General features: G+C 61.3%; 2 protein-coding genes across 4 annotated transcripts; one reads left to right on the plus strand and one right to left on the minus strand.

The window, feature by feature from the left end:
- Positions 1-7,214: 7,214 nt before the first annotated feature.
- On the minus strand, positions 7,215-11,020 carry PHLDA3 (pleckstrin homology like domain family A member 3). Its single transcript, XM_044942560.2, has 4 exons — positions 10,929-11,020; positions 10,718-10,867; positions 9,769-10,666; positions 7,215-8,562 (listed from the first exon to the last, which is right to left on the minus strand). Exons 1-3 carry the CDS (start codon positions 11,018-11,020, stop codon positions 9,808-9,810), a joined length of 1,101 nt encoding a protein of 366 aa, XP_044798495.2. The 3' UTR covers positions 7,215-8,562; positions 9,769-9,807.
- LOC102409528 lies at positions 10,568-18,687 on the plus strand. Of its 3 annotated transcripts, XM_044942573.1 has the most exons (4): positions 10,568-13,296; positions 14,512-14,623; positions 16,685-16,831; positions 18,204-18,687. In XM_044942573.1, exons 1-4 carry the CDS (start codon positions 13,227-13,229, stop codon positions 18,217-18,219), a joined length of 345 nt encoding a protein of 114 aa, XP_044798508.1. In that variant the 5' UTR covers positions 10,568-13,226; the 3' UTR covers positions 18,220-18,687. The 3 variants fall into 3 exon arrangements, 2 of the variants coding, with proteins under 2 accessions (XP_044798508.1, XP_044798507.1); XR_006550971.1 differs by having other exon boundaries at positions 14,512-16,831; XM_044942572.1 differs by having other exon boundaries at positions 14,512-18,687.
- The last annotated feature ends 205 nt before the right edge of the window (positions 18,688-18,892 follow it).

Genomic DNA, 18,892 nt, shown 5'->3' on the forward strand with positions numbered 1-18,892 from the left:
TCCTCAGGGTTCCCTGGGTAGCCCAAAGCCCTCGTCTCCCCAGAGTGAGCAGGTGCGGTTCAAAAGGAGCAAGACCCAGCTGGCTCATGCAGCTCCCGGACTCCAAGCTCGCCTGTGAGCTGGGATTGGGCCTCTCCAGCCTCCGGAGGAGACATCCGAAGAGACTGGGAATGGCACTCCCTTCACAAAGCACCTGATCGCCTGCACGGTGGGCTCTCCCCTCCCCTGGTTTGCTCCGCTGGGACCTGAGAACACAACAGGGAGAAGTGACTAGGTCAGAAGAGACCCTGAGGCCGCTGCCACCCACCCAGCCCTTGCACCTCCATGGTGCCTGCAGACCAGGGCAGCAGGGGCACCTCCCTCCCTGACGCTGGTCTCCCCCGCCTGAGACGTCCAGGAAAGGAAGGGACAATGGGGCAATTGATGCAGGCGCCCTGAGAGACAGATTGTTCCAATAAACAGCATTCCAGGCACCGGCCAAGTGCTCGCGTGTGTAGAATGTCAAGGAAAAGCTGAGTAAACGCAGCCGTCTGGCTGGGGCTCTGGCCCCTCCTTGAGGTGCTGCAGGCTCAGTTGGGCCCCAGAGGCGGACCCTGGAGGGTGGGGGTGTCAGGGAAGGGGACAGAGGTGACCGTGGGTGGGACAGGAGTGCCCTGGGACCCCGGCCCCACCCTCTGGCAGCCTCTGGACACACTCAGACATGCAGTCCAGGTCCTGTCCCCACGCCGGCACTGGGGTGGATCCCAGGGTGGCCTCTCTGAGCTCTGCTTCCTCATCTGCAGAGCACCCTCTGCGTCCAAGGCCACGGCGAGGGCCAAAGGGGAGGGCTGGATGCTCAGCATCTCCCCCAATTAGGGTCAAAGGAGGCCCCCTCAAGCCCCACCAAGAGCCAGCCCCCTGCCCCCAGCTTGCTGCCCGGTGCCACCCTGCCTCCAAGACCTCCAGGTGACCCACCAAGCACTGGCCCCGAGCGTGAGCGGCCAGCGTGTTCCACCAGAGAGCTGAACTTCCGACCACCCCCAGGGCCCAGGGGGAAGGAGCTGGCGGGAGCGCACAGGAGCTGCTGGTCCGCTGGCGGTCTGTTCCATGAGGAGCCTCTCTGGGACTCTCATCTTTCTCTCAGGGCGCTGGCGGGGCAGGTCAGGGCCCACGGCCGCCTCATACCCCAGACCAGCCCACAAGGCTGGGGCCAGGGCTCAGCACGTGTGTCCACCCCACAAGGGTCCAGGCAGTTAATGCAGCTTTCCCGCTTTATTACTGAATTATTTACAGTTCTTCCCACACACCCAGCAGAACCCTGCCCTCATCAGCCTTCAATAAAATGCAATGACAGCTCCCCCACCACCCAAGTCTCCCAGGCAGGGGCATAAACGCCCAAACCTTTGCTTGGGCCCACCTCACAATGCCCATCGCAGTCCCTCCTGCGGGCCCCCAGCCCCCCAGCCTCTTCCTGGCCTGTTCCCGGCCCACAGACCTGGGTGCAGACCCCACAGCAGGTCAGCACTGTGTGACTTTGAGCAAGCGACCAGTGTCTCTGAGTCTCCATTTCTCTCTCTGCAGAGACAGATCCTCTCTGCTCCCAGCGGTGGGAGACCAAACGAGGTGGCAGGGACGGGACCCCGTGACGCTGTGCACCTGCGCACAGCCGGGAAGCCGTCAGTCTGGTCCCTGCCCAGTGAGCAGCCTCCCCTCCCAGTCCAGTTCCTTGAAGACTAGTGACCACGGTCCCCAAGGTGAGCGATATCCTAACAGCCCTTGAACCACTGTAACTTTCCCAGGGGATCCAGCATCGGGAGAGGTGGGGAGGGGTGACTGGACAGCTGGAAGCCTTCGGCCTCACCCGGCCATTCATCCAGGATTTAGTCTCTGCCAAAGATAAACAGGCCCGGCCCCCAGACACCCACCATCTGCTGAGGAGGAGCTGAGTAAACAGGCTGCGCTGGGCGCGCCCTCCCAGCGCCGGCAGAGTCCAGCTCTGAACAAAGGCCTCTTGGGTGCTGGTAACAACTGAAGTGAAGGCCCGCGTGCCCGGGGGTCCTGCTGGGGTCCTCCCCAGGCACACCTGGCCCCGTCCTGGCTGGCGGCAGGGTGGGCCATTTTAAGTCCCCCAGTAAACGATGCTGGGGCTGATTGCCTGCATCATACCTGTGTGCGCAGGCCCAGGCCAGGGACCGTCAGCCTGGATGGGGTTGTGTCCGCAGGACAGGCCTGTGACGCAGCGGTCCCCAAGGGCAGGGTGGGCTGGTGAGTGTGACAGCGTCTCCCCTGGGGGACTGCCACGCCCGTGCTGCGGGGAGGTGCTGTTCTCGGGGACAAGGAGAGTCCCGTGCTGCAGCTGGATGCCCCCCACACAGCCTGGGCCTCCCACAGGGGCGCCAGGAAAGGGGAGCCCTCAGGGAGATGCCGAGGTGGGCATGCGTGAGGCCGGCCTGTCTGCTTCACGTGGGGATGGCCACAGCAGCAAGGCCAGGCATCGTCTCAGTCCCCAAGGGCTGGAGGCCTGGACGTGCCTGGTGGGCCTCTGCCCCAGGGCATCCGCAGGACAGCGGTCAGGATGTCGGCCAGGAGGGGCTCTCGTCTGAAGGTCCAACCACGAGTGACCTGCTTCCAAACATACATGATTGTCGCTGGGACCAGCTTGTTGGCCACGCTCAGTCCTGCGACGCAGACCTGCCCAACACAGCGTTTCCTTCAAAAGCAGGCTGGAAGAGGGACGTCACTGGCGGTCCAGCGGTTAAGAGTCCAGGCTCCCAATGCAGGAGGCATAGGTTTGATTCCTGGTCAGGGAACCAGGATCCCACAGGCCACATAACATGAGCAAAAAACAAAAACATTTAAAAAATAAAGAGATAATAAAACTTTAAAAGGAGCTAGGATAAGCGGAGGCAGTGAGCAAGATGGACACTCAGGCCTTCAGGAGCCCTCACTGTGTGGGCGAGACATCCGTCCAGTCTCCAGGCCAGTCACTCTTGAGGAGCAGCGTCCACACGAGCCCCTCAGAGGCAGAGACCGGCGGGGCTGCACGGGATCTGCCCACCAGTGGTGCCCCCGAGCTGAGTTTTGAAGGAGCAGGGGGCTCAGGGAGAGCGCAGGGGTCAGCAGGAAGCCAGAGCCGAGGGGTGTCCCCGTGTGTGTCTGTGTGTGTGTGCACATGCTTGTGCGTGTGTGTGCACGTGTACGTGCAGGTGAGTGCCTGTGTGTGTGTGTGCGTGCGTGTGTGTGTGAGCTCGCGGGCTCCGGGCCTCTGGAGAGGGGCCTGGTTAGCAGTGCTGGTGGAGAGTGGCCGGGGGCTGTGCCCGCAGATGGCCTGTGCACCCCGAGTGCTGTCCCTTTCACAGGCGCGCTCTCCACACGTCTCACGGCGATCCAGGAGGCAGACCATGTCAGCAAGCAGACATGGCCGGGGTTCGCACTCGGGGCTGTGATCAGGGCTCAGGCTTCAGCTGCCGCCCGTACGCCTGCCCCGTACGCCTGCTCGTGTGGCTCCAGACCCGGCCCACAGCGCTGCTTCCGCACCAGCCCCTCACCCGTATCCCTCCTGAGCCCCGGCCCCCACCACCCATCTCTCCGTCTTCTGCGACCACCAGCTTCCTCAAGGAGCACGCCCACACTCCCTGGCTCTCATGAAGCCATGGCACGGCATGGATTCTCCTGAAGAATACGGTGTGATGCCTCTTACATGAGCAGTCTAGAAAATACAACAAACTCACAAACATGACGGAAAAGGAGCAGACTCGCAGATACAGAGAACGGGAGGAAGTCAGGGCTGACCCAGGGGTAGGGGATGAAGAGGACTGAACTATTGAGCATAAAGTAAATAAGCTACAAGGATACACATACAATAAGGAACAGAGCCAATGTTTCATAATACACTATAAATGGAGTATAACTTTTGAAAATTGTGAGTCACTATATTTTACACCTGAAACGTAATTTTTTAAGAGAATGCACTTCAAAAGTGTACTTCAAGGACTTCAATTTAAAAAAAAAAAAAGAAAATTTAAATTAAAAAAGAATATTCTCAGAAAGAAACATCCAGAGACACAGAGAGATTCAAATAGGCAAATGTTCTTTGCATCCTTATATACACAGAGATAAACATTAAAAGGGTGTGGGGGTTTCCAGCTAATGAGGGGCTGGATGGCAAATAAACAACAGCAGACGATACACACACAGGCATTAAAGTATTCCCTGTCGTGGTCTCATAACAGTGGATTTATACATTAAAAATGAAGACACAGAATACACACAGTGTGACCCTACGTGTCACAAATCATGTGATGATTAAGCATTACATACACTTACAGAGGAGTCAATGTCGAGGGAAATACCGCGAAAGCTGGCAAAGATGACCTCTGAAAGATGGAAACACCAAGGTGATGTTTGTTTCCTTCTTTATAATTTTCTATCCTTTCACAGTTGCCTCAATGAATGGATGTCTGTAATAAAATAAAGGATTATGTGTAAGAACAGCAGCTTGGCAACAGGCTCCCCCTTGCCTGGAGGAAGAAGCAGGGGCCAGGCCAGCGGCCCCGAGTCAGCACCTCCTCTGTGCTCCCTGCTGCACCCGCGTTCTGCACCAGCTCACCTTGCTCAGCCCTGCCCCGGCCACATCTCCCCTGCATGCCCTGACCTCTGGGAGGCAGAATCAGGGGGGCGGGCTCAGCACTGATGAAGCAGAGGCAGAGCTGACTGGGCAGCCTGGGGACACCCCCTCCTCCCTGCGGCCAGGAGTCTGTGTGTCCTGAGGATGCAGGACGCCCCGCTGGCCGGAGAGGGGGTGGCAGTGCCCTGGGCCCCTGCCCCGCAGCTCACAGCCCAGGACTCTGCGGGGGCCCTTCCCGGGGCCCTGGGCCAAGGGCAGGCCTGACTACTGAAATCAGGAAAGCGGGGGCCAGGCTTCCTGACCCTGGGCAGTGCGCAGGGGGGTGACTGACGGCCTGAGGGCCTGGGCCTGCGGCGTTCTGGGGACGCAGAGCTTTCAGTGCTGAAACCAGGGGAGTCCCTGCTCACCCCGGCAGCAAGTGGGCCCCCTGTGGGTCTCAGGAGCAGGCTACGCAGCACAGGGTCCATCAGCAGAGCCCAGGCCTCACCCTCAGGATGGGCCCTGTGCCCAGGTCGTGAGACGGAGCATTCGAGCCAACACAGGACGAGCACTGCCCCGCCCCAGGCCCTTCTGCTGCCCCAGGGGGTCCTGCCCAGGGCTGCCCGTGCGAGTTCATGCAGACCCTCCCAAGTGGAGGGGCCCCTTGCTGGTCCCCTCCTGGAGTTGGACCCAGTGCTGTGTCAAGGCCTGACTGCAGTGTCCGTCCGTGAGTGCCCTCTACACAGGCCCCCCGACGCCCCTTCTCAGCCCCCAGCCTCTGCTCTCACCCTCGCCGCCGGCCTGCGAGCCCCTCTCCCCGGCCACTCGCCCGCTAACCCTATGAGAAGGGCTTGTCTGGTGTGGACTCAGGGCACACATCCAGGGCCCACCCCCAGTGAGCCGCTGGGACGCCTAGCAGGTCACATAACCTGTTTCTGAATCCACAGCCTCCGTGGCTGGATGACTCCCTTGTGCTGACGTGGGCCCATGGAGTCAGTCAGCTCAGTCACTGTCGAGATGATGAGGCACCTACCGAGTCCCAGGGACTCAGCGGCGCGCACGAAGGGCGGGAGTGGCCGTCCCCAGTGGTGACGGGGGGCCATGGCCGAGGAGCAGGGAGGTTCTGCAGCCTGGACGGAGCAGGGAGAGTCCCCAGGGCGGGGGACAGTGGGGGTACAAGGGCCCCCGCCTGTCCTGCGCGGGGGTCCCAGCTGCGGGCGTGGGGACGGACACAGGAGACGCCTGACCGTGGAGGGCGCGCCCCCCGGGAGCTGGGACGTCCTCTAGGCACCAGGGAAGGTTCCAGTTGCGAGGGTGAGCCGCGTCCCAGGCGGTACACTCCGGCAGTTGGGAGGGGCAGCCTGGACTCCTGCAGCAAGGTGCTCGGCAGGCCAGGGTCTGCCAGGGCCCCTGCACTGGGCCTGGTGGGCACACCGCCAAGGTGCCTCTGCACCCCCAGCTCTGGAAGAGGGCCTCCGGGTCGGGGCGCAGTGCCTGCTCCCCCTGCTGCAGACCCCCGCTTCCGGAGGCTCCTGCCCGCCACCCCGAGTCCCCGCCACAGGCTGGCTCTTGTCTGAGCCTCCACCCCACCCTGCTCACCTGAACAAAGGCCCCCCACCCCCGCCTGCAAGGATTCACCCTGCCTTACTTTCCCACTGATGACTCAGGGGTTGGCAGGGATGAGGCCAGGGCGGCCGGGCAAGCAGAGTGGCGAGGCCCCACCCGGGCCTCCTGTGAGCGAGGTTTTTCCACCCTGTGCCTGTCTGTACACAGGGCACAGCCGGGCCTCTCAGGGCCCCTGGGGGGTCCTGACCCCGTTCAGCGGTGCAGCTGAGCACTCCCGGGGGTTGGCACGGGGCCCAGGCTCCTCCCCTCGGCAGAGCATGAAGGTACCCCTGATCCCAGGAGAGGGCCTTCTTCCCCAGCAGACGCCCCAGGAACGTCTGAGCCCCACCCCCTCCAGGGTTCCTAGTGCTTCTCCCTTTCCAGACACCCACCAGCTGCTCCAGCATACTCCATGCCAGGACCTACAGCACAAACCTTAGAGGGGCCAGGACCTCCTAGCAAAGGGAGCAGCCCAAGTGGGCTTGGACAGGAACCAAAGGATACTTGGAGCCGACAGGGCAGTGTTCCCCAAAAGCAGAGAGGGCCAAGAGCTGAAGCTCCCCCGACACCGGCCGTGCCCCTCACTACCCTGCACAGCCAGCCTTCCGGGATGACCCCGCATCAGCTCTGCTGAGGACACCCCCCGCGGCACCTGCCCCTCAAGGGCACAGGGGCCACTGCTCGCCTCCTGGACCCAGCTCAGACCAGGTGCTCCATCTCTACTCCCCCAGGGCCTGCCTGCAAGAGGTTTGTGTTTACCAGATGAGCATGTCCCACACCCTGACCCCATCTGCTCACAAACACACTCCCATTTCTGAGTGTCTGGACACCTCCCTCGGTTTGCTGGAAAAAGCCAGGATCTATCTTAGAAGCTGCTGTTTTACAGTAGAATGAAGCCAAGCCTTTCACATAGCTTGAGTCCAGGACGCAGTGGCAACACCAAGGTCTCTCACCCTCCACCCACACACAGAGCCGTCGGCCTCCACACTCTCTCCCGAGGCTCACGGCAGACACCACCGACTGATCACAGCGCGAGCCGGCCCGGGCGGGGGTGTTTATTTGCATCGTGGGCTGTGTGGACATCCTAATGAGCACAAATGAGGCATCTGTAAAAGTGCCTTTGTACCTTAAGTTCTTATTCAATTGTAAGATGAGATTCACATATTGGAGAAATGAGAAGCTGCAGAGGGCTCTGGGGGACGGGGACAAAGGACAGGGGTCATAACCGGATGGGAGGAGGAGCCTGCGGGGAGCGAGAGGGCTGGAAGCGGCTTCCAGATTCCTGTGGTGGACACTCGGCCTCCCTGCCCCATCGGACTCTGAAGCCGCCACATGGCAACAGGGCAGGCCGGACGTGGGTCAGCCAACGGCCGTCTCTGCGTCTCTCAGGGTAGCGCTGTCTCCACCTCCATTTCTCTGCTGCTGAAACGGTTCCTTTTAAACCATCGCGCGGAGAAGACTTGTGATGCCAGTGGAGCTGGCCCAAGCGTGTGAGTGACGCAGGGACGAGCCCCACTGGGGAGACACGGCTGCCTCCCAAGACAGCAGAGGCCACAGTGGCCTATGCAGGCCCCAGGGTCCCTCCTCCAGCACCTCTGAGGCTGTGTTCTCTGGGTTGCAGGGTCTCTGCTTCCCCAGGCTGGAGACTTCAGGATGGGGTTTACCTTGGGAAAGTGGAGGCGAGGAGAGGGATGTTCCCAATACCAGATCTTTGTGGGAAAGACTCTCATTCGGAGAACAGCGTGGTCACTGCCCTCTGCAGGGTATCAGATTCTGCGACAGGTGTGAAATGGTAATGGCTGAGCCTCTACCCACCCCACCACCTCCAGGCCTGGCACGGCAGTGTGGGGAAGATGGGCAGGAGGGGGGGAGAAGTGTGCAAAGAGAGGCCTGGAGGGGTGGGGGTCCCGAAAAGGACCCAAGCAGCAGACGACCCCAAGAGTGGGCCTCAGGCCCATCAGCTACCCCCACCGAGGTGAATCCAGAGCTGAGCCTGAGGGGTTCGTCTCGTGGTCCCCAGGCGGGCCTCTCAAGTCCTAAGGCGCTGGCTCAGCGCTCCCGGGGGCCGCCCTCCTGCAGGCACAGCACCAAGCCTGAGGCGGACAGTCTGCAGAGAAGACAGCAGGGCCGCAGCGGGTTGGGGCTTTGCTGGAGCTCAGAGGCTGGGCCCGGGACAGGCACGTCCTGAGAGCCTGAGCGCCCGGGGCCGAATCCTCATCCTCAGCTCTCCGTGGCCATCCCCCTCCTTGCTGGCTCCCGCTGACCCGTGACTCCAACGCCTCCTCCACGGGGGTGTCCGCAGCCGCAGCCTTGCCACTCGGAGCACAGTCAGGAGCACGGTCACGCCCTGAGAGCCGATGGGGGCCCAGAAGCTGGAGAGGAAGCACAGGAGTCAGGGCGGAAGCAGGCGTGGTGGAGCATGTCCACAGGAGCTGCTTGTGCAGAGTCCCCGGACCTGCTCCCGCATTTCAGGAGAACACCCCCCTGGGACCCCCGCAGGGAGCTGCTCCCTCCAGGTCCCTGAGGCAAGGGGCACCAAAGAGAACCAGCTCAAAGGCCCGGGGTCTGCCTGTCAGCCGGCCGCTCAGGGCCCCCCACTGCATAGGGCTCCCCACCGCAGTGAGAGGCCGTCAAAGGGTGGGCCGGGCTGGGGGGGGAGGGGAGGGGTAACGTCAGTTTCCTTCCAGAAAGACAAACTAGACCCTTCCTCAGCCTGCTCCTGGTTTCCACAGGAGGGCCTGGGTGGGTGAGCCAGGGCTTCTGGTTCTGCCCTGGTCCCTGCCCCGCTTTCCTGACCACAGGCCTGCCCCCTGCCCCTGCCCTACGGCCCACGGAAGATTACGGCATCACAGACAACAGAATGTGGCCCGAGCCACCCACCGCCAGGGCCCAGCCCTTCCTCCAGGCCCCTTCTCCGCCCAGCCCACATGCTGGACACCAGGGGCAGGTGGACAGGCCCACCTCCCCTGGCAGGAGTGGCCTGCCTGCAAACCTCCTAAATCCCCTGGTTTCCCAAACAGCTCAGCCTTAGGAGGGGGTCCCAGGTCCAGCCCAGCCCCCCCCAAAGTCCCACCTGGGTATTACTGGCTTCTTGGTTCCCGTCCCAACCCTGAGAACCCTGCCGCTGAGGGAGTCTTCCTGCCACAATTCCACGCTCCAACTCGAAGGCGACAGTCATCCCAGCAGAAAGTGGGGGCAAGCCCAGCCCTCTCTGCCCCACCCCCACCCCGCTCCCTCAGCCCAGGAGCCCCGCCCTGGCAGGGGTGGAGGCCCTGCGGCCTGTCCGCCAGCCTCCTCCCAGCCTCCTCCCGGAGTCAGGCCAGAGCCAGCCTCGGGAGGCTGCCGGCCCACCCTCCTCTCGGACACCGAGGTCAGAGTCGGTCCGCCGGCGCCCGGGGGAGGCCGGCGTTTGGCTCCAGGCTGGACTCCTGGGCGTTCCCCCAGGTTTCTCCCTTCCCGCTGGCTCTCGGTCGGCCCAGCCTGGAGGGGGCTCACAGGTTGGGGCCCCCATTTCCTCCGGAGGGGTAAGAGGCGACAGGAGGGCCAGAGAGGAGGGGGGCTCGGACCCGGGAGCTCACCTGGCACGACCTCGGGCAGGCCAGGCGCGCCCCCGCGCTCTAGGACACCAGCGCCCCGGCCCCGAGGCTCTGCCGGGCGCGCACGGTCTGGATGGCCTGCTGGTTCTTGAACTTGACCAGGCCGAGGGTAATCTGCGCATTCCAGCCCGGGTCCTCCGGCGGGCAGCGGAAGTCGATCTCGCCGCCGCCTTCGGTCACCAGCGTGAAGTAGGTGTGGCGGCCAGTGCTTTCCACGCACTCCACGGCCTTGATGCGGGCGAAGCTGAGCTCCTTGGGCCGGCCGCCCGCGCCCTTGGCCTCGAAGAGCTGTAGCCCGCGCTCGGTGAGCACGCAGCGCTTGCGTTTCCACTGCTGCAGCAGCCCGCCGCTGCGCTTCTCCAGCACGCCCTCCCGGAGCACGGCCGCCGTCATGGGAGCGCGCGGGGCCGCGGCCAGGCCGCGCTGCGCCCCGCCGGCTCTCCCCGCCGCCAGGCCGGCGGGCCTGGTGCCTGTCGGGCCCCGCCTCGGCCCTGGCCGCCGCGCCGCGCCGCCCCGGCCCCGGGCTCCAGAGCCCCCGAGCCCTGTAGCCCGCTCGCCCGCTCCTTCCTGGGCCGTCTGCGCGCCGGGCGGCAGCTCGCGGGATGTGCCCTCACATGTCCGGCGCCCGCCCCTTGCCTCCTGCGCCGCCGCGCATTCCAGCGCGGCCGGCCCGCCCTCCGCTCCCCTGCGCGCCCGGTCCGCCCGGGGGCGGGGCGCGGTCACCCTGCGGGTTTGGGGCGTGGGGCGGGGGGGGGGGGGGGGGGGGAGACCGAGGGGGCTGCTGTCCCACCGCTCGGGCCTTCGGGCCTTTAGTCCACCGCTCCCGGGGACCTCCAGGCCTTGGACTCGGGGCGTGGGAAGGGGAAGGAAGGGTTGTCCTCTAGACTAGAGGCCTAGCCGCTTGGGAGGGGCCTGTTTCGTGGTCTCCCACCGGCATGGCTGGGTCTCGCCGGGGGTGGGGGGGTTGCCAGACAGCTGCTGGAGCTTCCCAGGCCACGGGAACCCTGCCCCGGCTTCTGACCCTCTTCCTCGCTTGGCCAGTTGCCCTTGGCATTGCGCAATCAGAAAAATGAAGACGGTCCTGGGGTTTGGGCGGGGTGGGGTGGGGGGCAAGGGGGGATCAGGCTAAGCTGGGTTCCTACCCCTTGGGCAGATTTCTCCGTGTGGGGGCCCCAGACAGGCTGCCCACAGCGGTTTCTGCTTGGATGGCCCACCCTCCCGCGCCTGCCTCCATCCCCGTGTGGTTTAGGAGGCAGGAACCTGAGGCCCCTCAGCCTCCCCTCCCGGGGGAGGAGGAAGGACCGAGTCTGCACCGGACCTGGGACCGCCCCTGACAGCGCTGCGCTCCGCCCACTTAGACCTGGGCCTGGGGGAGCCAGGCCTGGCCGATGGGGCCAGTTGCCTCTTCTCCCAGGTTCAGGTCACCGTTGGCCACCCCCCAACCCCCCGCATACTCCGCTGAAGGCTCCCCTCTCTCTGCAGCCTGGAGAGCCTCCCACGGACACCACCTTTGCGGTTGCTGCTGGCGTTCAGTCGCTCAGCCCTGTCCAGCTCTGCGACCCCAACTCCTCCCCTTGGCTGTGTCCTGCCCACTTTCATTATCTTTCAATTTCCTCATCTGTCAAGCAGGAGGGTTAACTGGCTTTGATCTCCAGGAACTCTAATGAGCAAGATAACATCTATGACAGCACAAGAAGGAGGCTCAAGAAGTATTCCTAGGGAATCCCCTGGCGGCCCAGTCCTCAGGACTCCAGGGTTTCACTGCTGTGGGGCCTCTATCAGGGAATTAAGATTCCGCAAGGTGCATGCTGCTGCTGCTGCTGCTAAGTCGCTTCAGTCATGTCCGACTCTGTGCGACCCCATAGACGGCAGCCCACCAGGCTCCTCCGCCCATGGGATTTTCCAGGCAAGAGTACTGGACTGGGGTGCCATTGCCTGCATGGCGCTGCCCAAAAAAATTAATTGAAAAAAAAGTCATTACTCCTTCCCCCACTTTTACTGACTTCAAAAGAAGATGGGAACCCTGAGACTAGTCTAGGCTCTTCCGGGTCATCATGCTACCCTATGTTGGCCCATTCCTCCAGGACTTCCCATCTCTTAAGAGCCTGTTCATACCCTTGTTGGCAGTGGATCATTATGGGAATAGCGGTAGGCAGCAATGATGGTATGCCCACATCCTGTGTTTGCACCCTTCTGCCCAGTGACACGGAGCCTAACGGGAACAGAGTGTGTCCAGGGGAGGGGGCACCCCCCCAGCATCCAGGTCAGGGGCTGTCAGTTCCCACCCACAGCTCTGCGGCCCGCAGGAGACATGCACACACACGCCCACATGCACACGTGGGCCAGCTAGCCCCCAACCCTCCCAGAGAGGGCGTGGTTGGCCGTGAGAGAAGAGAGGCCGTCAAGACTGGTAATGTCTGAGGCGGCAGAGGGGGGAGCTCAAGTGAGGGCCTGGGCCGGCCTTAGGGAGCCCAGGTCTCAGCCTGTCTGCCGCCCACACCCTCCTGGGGCTCCCAGGCCTCGCCCAGGCCCTGACCCCGGTCCTGCATAGGCGTCTCCTGGGGGCGTCCGCCAGGACGGCTGAGACCTGCATAATCTGGAATCGTGAGCTAGCTCCAGCCCAGCTCTGCTCCAGCTGGTTTCTGGCGGTCACCCCTCCCTCTCCAGGCCTGGGACACACTGGTGCTCCCTCCAGACCCAGGGGATTTCACAAACGTGCGGGCTTTAAACGTTTGCGGAGCACCCTCACATGTATTTGAGTCTCTTGACCGATGAGATCAGAGGCGGAGCAACCTAGATGAAGTCACACAGCTTCTAAATGACAAAGCTGGGCGAGACTGGTGGCTGAGAGGACCACCCCTGTGTTGGCATCTGGGGACACAGCTTTCCTTTTAGGTGGGAACTAGCCACCCCCACTCTCCTCTCCAGCTGACTGGGTGGAGGAGCACCAGGCCTTTGGACACAGGAGTGTGGGCTGGAAAAAGACAGGAGCACTGGGGTAAAGGGAGGGCCACAGGAGGGAACTCAGCAGGGTGTCCCCTCTTGTGGAAATGGCAGGTCATTGGCAGCTAAGCCTCGGTTCCCAGCCCACAGCTCCCGGGGTCCTGTGTAGATCCTCAGGACCTGGGAGTCCCACCCTCCAGGTCTGTCAGGGATGAGGAGAGATGGCTCACTAAATCTTTCCCCAGAGCTGATCTCTGCTGGTGGCCCCATCTGGGAGAGGTTCAGACCCCAGCTGGATTACTTGAGCCTCTGACGGCTCCAGAGGGGCAGAGGGCTAGTGCTGACACCCCCTACCTGCCAGAGCATCTGGACCCCACCCCCGGAAACAGCACCCCAGGGAACACAGCCCTGGGCACAGCGCTGGCGCTCAGCTGCTGGGGCCTGGCCGGGGCCTGGCTGGGTCCTGGACACACTCCCTCAGTTCTGTACCTGACCCGATGCAGGACTGCTGCACAGAACGTCCCCGCGTGCCAGCCCCCTACCCTCCGTGGGCACCCACTCCCCCAGGTAAGCTGGTCTGCTCCCTTCGTCCATCTGTCTGCAGCAGCTGCAATGGGCTGGACTGCAAAACGGTCCCGGGACCAGCGCCCTAGAGATGCCCTGAGCTGCAGGCATCCGGTCCACTCCAGGGGACTGCCTGGAATGGAATGGAAAGGAAAATGGGATGAGGTGGGCTGGAGGCAAGAGCAGGGCCAGAGAGGAACCGGGAGTAAAATCTCTGCTGTTTTCTACAGTATTTACTTAATCTTATTGTAAATTCACTTTAGTGCTCATTGATCATGAGGCTCAGTCCATAGAACAAGCACTGACGATTAATTTATTTATGAAGAGGATGTGTATTAACGCCATACAAACTTAGACTGAAGGGTGCACAAGTCGCCCCTTTGCTCATAACTCTTCAGAGCCTGCGGCCTGTGACGCAGCCCGGGGAGCTGCCCCTTTCTTCCCGACCTGAACCCTGCCCCTCTCAGCTCACAGGCCTCCCCACCAGCCCTCCCCCAGGGCCACGGCTCATCCCCACCTGGACCGCGGGCCCCCCCCACCCCGAGCATCTCGGGGTTTGTCTCCTCCCCTCACACAGCTCTGTACTCAGGCAGCACCTTCTCTGGGAGGTTGTCCAACCACCCTGCTGAAACCGCCCCACACAGTCCCACTCACACACACAGAGTCACACTCACAGACACAAAGGCACACAGTCACACACACATAGACACACAGACACACACACAGACACAGTCACACAGACACACATTCATTCTCTCTCTGACACACACATACACACACACACTGTATCTCCTTCCCTGCCTGATTTCTCTCTGAAAGTCTTGATGTTTTCCTTGCTTACTATCCACCCCCTCTACTAGAATGCAGGCCCCATGCCAGCCGGGAATTTCGTGTGTTTTCTTGACCCTATGGACCCAGCACCCAGCATGTCGTCTGGCACACAGTAGGGCCTCAGTGCGTAGCTGCTGAGTGACTGGATAAAACGGAAATGGAACCAACAAAAATTGGAAGGAAGAAAGATAACACAAGAATTTCCCATTCTTTCATTATCAGGAGTCAGTAAACACTACCTACAGTAAATGAACTGATGAAGCGAGGTCCAGGTATATTATTTGAAATGACAGTAACAGCCCCTAGATGGTCACAGGGGAGATCAGAGCAGTCTGTAGTGGTGGATACGTGACCCCTGAGACAAGTCTGTTCCCTCTCTAACCTCAGCCTCCGGTGTCCGGCGTTGTCTGGGAGGATGCGCTGTTGTCCTTCTGGAGAGATGGCAGGAGCGAGTCTTCTCCCCTACAGTATCCTCCGCAGCCCCAGGACGGGGAGGAAGGTGGGTCACCTCGCAGCCGGGTCCCCCCAAGCCCACCCGTCTGGGGACACCCCCCAGCTGGCCTCTCCCAGAGACGTCTCCCGACTGCTCACACCCCTTTGATGGAGAGCGCTTTGTTCTAGAGCTTTGGGGTTTCCTTGGATCCGTTTTTCTAAAGGGCAACATAAGAAAAAAGAAACCAGATCAAGGCCTCAAGTCTCCACGGATCTGGGTTTTATGGGCAGCGTTGCAACAGCCCTCAGGAGGGCCGCGGCCTGCAGCTGGCCCGCCTGGACTTGCTCCGGGCCGGGTGCTCTCCGTGGAAATCCCCTCCCACGCTCACCCTTTAATCGCTTTCCAGCCCAGTGACTTTCCTGATTCACCCAGGCTCCCTCGTCTGGAGAGCGCCCACTGCCCCTCTCCCATCACCGAGTCTGGGCTTGAAGCGTTTGATCCCCGCTTGGGTCGGCGGAGGCTGCCCTCAGGCTTCAGGTCCCGGCCTGAAGGTCCCACGTTGCTGTGGAATCTGGGTGCCCCTGCCGGAGGAGCCCGGGGCAGCTCTCCCTTGGGGCCTCGGGTCCAGGCGACCCCATCAGAAGCCTGGCCGCTGCCCAGGGACCAGAGGCCGCAGCCAGCCTGCCGGCACCGCTGGGCAGATTCGGGCACGTCATCTGCTTCTAGCTGTGTTTTTCATTGCCTTTTCACAATGCTAATGGATCTGAAGTGTGAACAACACTTGAATGCACAGCTGCTGTAGAAAATTCAAGACAGAGACTTCCGTGTCCCGCGGTTAGGACTTCACCTTCCCGTGTGGAGGGTGTGGTTGGATGATCCCTGGTCTGGGAACTAAGATCCCACATGACTTGTGGCTAAAAAACCAAACCCAAAACAAAAGCGATATTGTAACAAATTCAATTAAGACTTAAAAAATGGTCCACAACAACCAACAAAAAAAAGTTTAAGACAAGAAAGTATCTTCTTCCACCCCTCCAGTCCCCCAACCCCAGAAACAAGAGTCGCTCAGCTTGGTCTTGGCTCACACACATTTGCACCCAGAAGAGGGAGGGGGACGGGGTCATGGACCGGGGACCATGTGCGGGGTCTGTCCCAGGGACTGGAAGTCCCCGTCCCGCCCTGGCACTTTCTGCACTAGCGGGTAGCTCTTCCGTCTCCTCCTAAAGGGCAGCCGGTTCATGGACTTGAAATGGGTGGGGGTGATGGGGGGAAGGGAGCCAGGTCCTACGAGTTCCTCCTGCGTGAGAGGACTGTTTTCCCTGCTTGCCTTTGCATTTCCAACGTTGCGTAGTGAGGAGTATAAACTTTCACCTTTATCACTTGATAAGTGAGATGTTCCTACAGCTGCCTTTGTCAAGATCAGTCAGAGATGGCTGTAGCTGTCCAGCCTGGGACTGGGGTCCAGGAGAAGTGAGGAGGTGGAGGAGCTGGGGGAGGGAGGAGGCTCCTAGTGTGTTCATGAATGTGACCCTAGGGAGGTCCGTGGAGAGGAGCATCGGTGTGGGCCCTGGGTGTGAGCTGAGTTCTGCCGGGGAACAGGGTGAGCAGGGGGCTGGGAGGAGTAACCCCGAGTGGGAGTGGCCCAGGAGCCCTCTAGAGGGTCAGGATGAGGTCACAGAGTGGAAGGGCCAGGGGCTCAGCTGGGGCAGAAAATGCCCACTAAGCACTTTATTCACCATTACCAGCCTCCGGAATCTCCATGGCCTCTGGGAGGAGGCTCCCCAGGCCCATAAATGCAGAACATCAGAGCTGGCAGCTGCCCCGACTGCCCAGGACTGCCTGGAACAGCCTCAGCACCTCCCTCCCCTGGGAGCCCACAGGAGGCGCTGGGTCTCAGGCCCCACCCAACAGCCGAGCTGGAGTCTCAGCTTCGCAAGATCCCCAGGAGGTTCTCAGGCCTGAGAAGCACTTCTGTGGACTTAATCGAGGTCACATCTCCATTCACATGGGAGAGGCCGACGCCCAGGGGGAGGAGGCGGGCCCAGGGTCACACAGCTGGTTCCAGCCTTGGTTCCACCACCGGCAGTGCCTTTGAGTACATCACTCACACAGTCACTCCTTCTCTAGGATAAAGGGGTGGCATGACCACTGCTTGCTGCTGATGGGAGGGCCAAGTCAGACAGCACCCAGACCTGTGCCAAGTACGCAGGGTAAGAGTGCGGGCACCGCCCTGCCCCGCACCGCCAGCCCACGGCAGCGAAGGAAGAGTGTCAGGTGGGTGGTGCAGGAGGCGGGCCTAGACCCAGTTCCTGCCTTTCTGTCCTGCTCTGCTGTCTACCTTGAACCAGATCCCAAGCCGCTGTTTGGTTCTTGGCTTCCGTTGGGTCATTTGTAAATGGCAGTAATGACAGCACCCGCCCCAGAGGCTGAATGCATTTAAGGCCTTCACAGAGGCCGTGGCACGAAGTGCACGGGATGCGGAATGAAACCCACCAAGTGTCCAAAATCGGGAACGGGGAGCTGGCCTTGGCAGGGGGGTCTTCTCCAAGGGGGTAGCTTCTGCTTTGCCCTTGACTCAGGAATCAGGGAGGACCCAGGAGACAAAGCCTTTCTCTGCAGACAGGAAAAGGGGGACTGGGAGGGGGTGTACTGGGAGGGCCCTGTGTGTCCTGCTTGGTCTCAGCCCCCTTTGGCTTTGATACACCTCAATCCTGACAAGAAAGGGAATAAAGTGATGGGTGGAGAGATTCATCATGAACCAGGTGGCGGGGTCAGTTTTAGGGGGCCTGGCCTCACTCACAGCAGGCGGGCCTCCTCCACCTGCCCCACGCTGCCCCGAGGGGCTTCCAGGCCAGCAACCGGCCTCTGGGAACAGCCTCTACCTTAACCCAGCTTCACCCCCCGGAGGTGCGTCCGGCATCCTCCCCACCGAGGCTGCTTTGGGTGACAGGCGGGCCCAAGCTTGCAGCTGGTGTTGGAGGCTGGCCGACAGCCTTCTGCTGCGGCTCCAGCAGAGGGCAGCCTGTCCCCAGCTTTGGGGCCCAGACGCCCCACCCAGCTGTTCCTGTGGGCCCTCCCAGAGCCCTGTACTGGTGATCTGTTTGCAGAACTATTCATCCCCACCCCACCCCCATACCCAATGTGCAAACCCTTCTGGGAAGACATCCGGTCGACCGCATCCCGGGCTGCATAGAGTGGAAGTGCCAGGATGAGGGCACCTCGCCTGGGGCCTCACCTTGCGCTCCCTGCACTCTGCAGCACTGACTGGTCTTAAACCAGTCCCGTATGTTTAGACCCTTTCCCAGAGTCAGGGTGGGGGTCCCGTCAAGACCTCCCCTGGGTCTGGTCCTATGGATGTGATGCACAGACTTGCTGTTAAAGCAGCTGCTTCTTGTTTTGTAAATCCACAGTGTGGGCAGAGGAGCCCAGCCCCCAACATGAGACAGGCAGCCCTCAGACGAGCTCATGCAGAAGTTCACGTGTCCGTGGACTTGGTCAAGGAGACCAGAACGCATACGTTACAATGCTAATCCCCAAGGAGATGGTTAGGGCTTGAGGGAGGGGCCCTGGTGAGTGGGATTAGTGCCCTCCTGAGAAGCCAGAGCCCCTGCGCCCTTGTGAGGTGACCGTGTCTGTGAACCAGCAGGTGGGCTCTCCCCTGACACTGAATCTGCCGGCACCTTGGCCCTGGACTCCCAGCCTCCAGCACTGGGAGGAGTGAAGTCCTGTTGTTAAGAAGCCCCATCGAGCCCCACCTCTGGACCGTGGCATTATAATAGCCCGAACAGACCAAGGCAGGCACTGGCGCCAACGAGCGGGCTGCTGTAACAAATACCTAAAACTGTGCGAGTGGCTTTGGAACTGGATAATGGGTAGAGGCTGGAGAGGTCTGGGAAAGTCTGCTAGGAAAAGACCTACATCATCGTGAACAGACCCTGAAAGGGGATTCCAGTGAGAGCCCAGAAAGGAGAGAGCATTGGAGAAAGAGCCTAAGTCGTCTCAGGGCAAGAGGAGGAAGTAATTCCAAGCAGAATGTTGTAGAAATACCGATGACAAATGCCATTCTGATGACAGAAGTGAGAGGCGTAGTATTGAAAAGGGGACCCTGTTATAAAGTGGCGAAGAACGTGGCTCAGGCATGTTCAGACTCTGGTATTTTGTGGAAGGCGGACCTCAGATCAAGGGTATTTAGCTGAGCTCTCTGGGGAAAGTGTGGACAGAGCGACCCGGCTCCTCTCCACTACTGACAAGGAAACACAGAAGTGCCGGAGGGCGGCCTCATGAGCACACAGGAAGCTGACCTTGAACATCAGCCTGACCTGCTGCAGAAACGGC

This window comes from Bubalus bubalis, chromosome 5, assembly GCF_019923935.1.
Source record: "Bubalus bubalis isolate 160015118507 breed Murrah chromosome 5, NDDB_SH_1, whole genome shotgun sequence".
NCBI lineage: Eukaryota > Metazoa > Chordata > Mammalia > Artiodactyla > Bovidae > Bubalus > Bubalus bubalis.

What these genes read in the sequence shown, in the direction of transcription:
- LOC102409528 (XM_044942572.1), top strand. Translation starts at nt 13,227, where the DNA reads ATGCAGGACTGCTGCACAGAACGTCCCCGCGTGCCAGCCCCCTACCCT. An exon ending in GTGGGCACCCACTCCCCCAG is followed by an intron (nt 13,297 to 14,511) that starts GTAAGCTGGTCT and finishes CTCTAACCTCAG; the next exon opens with CCTCCGGTGTCCGGCGTTGT.
- PHLDA3 (XM_044942560.2), bottom strand. Translation starts at nt 11,020, where the DNA reads ATGGAGGCAGGCGCGGGAGGGTGGGCCATCCAAGCAGAAACCGCTGTG. An exon ending in CGGAGAAATCTGCCCAAGGG is followed by an intron (nt 10,868 to 10,928) that starts GTAGGAACCCAG and finishes CCCAAACCCCAG; the next exon opens with GACCGTCTTCATTTTTCTGA. An exon ending in GGCGAGACCCAGCCATGCCG is followed by an intron (nt 10,667 to 10,717) that starts GTGGGAGACCAC and finishes CCTCTAGTCTAG; the next exon opens with AGGACAACCCTTCCTTCCCC.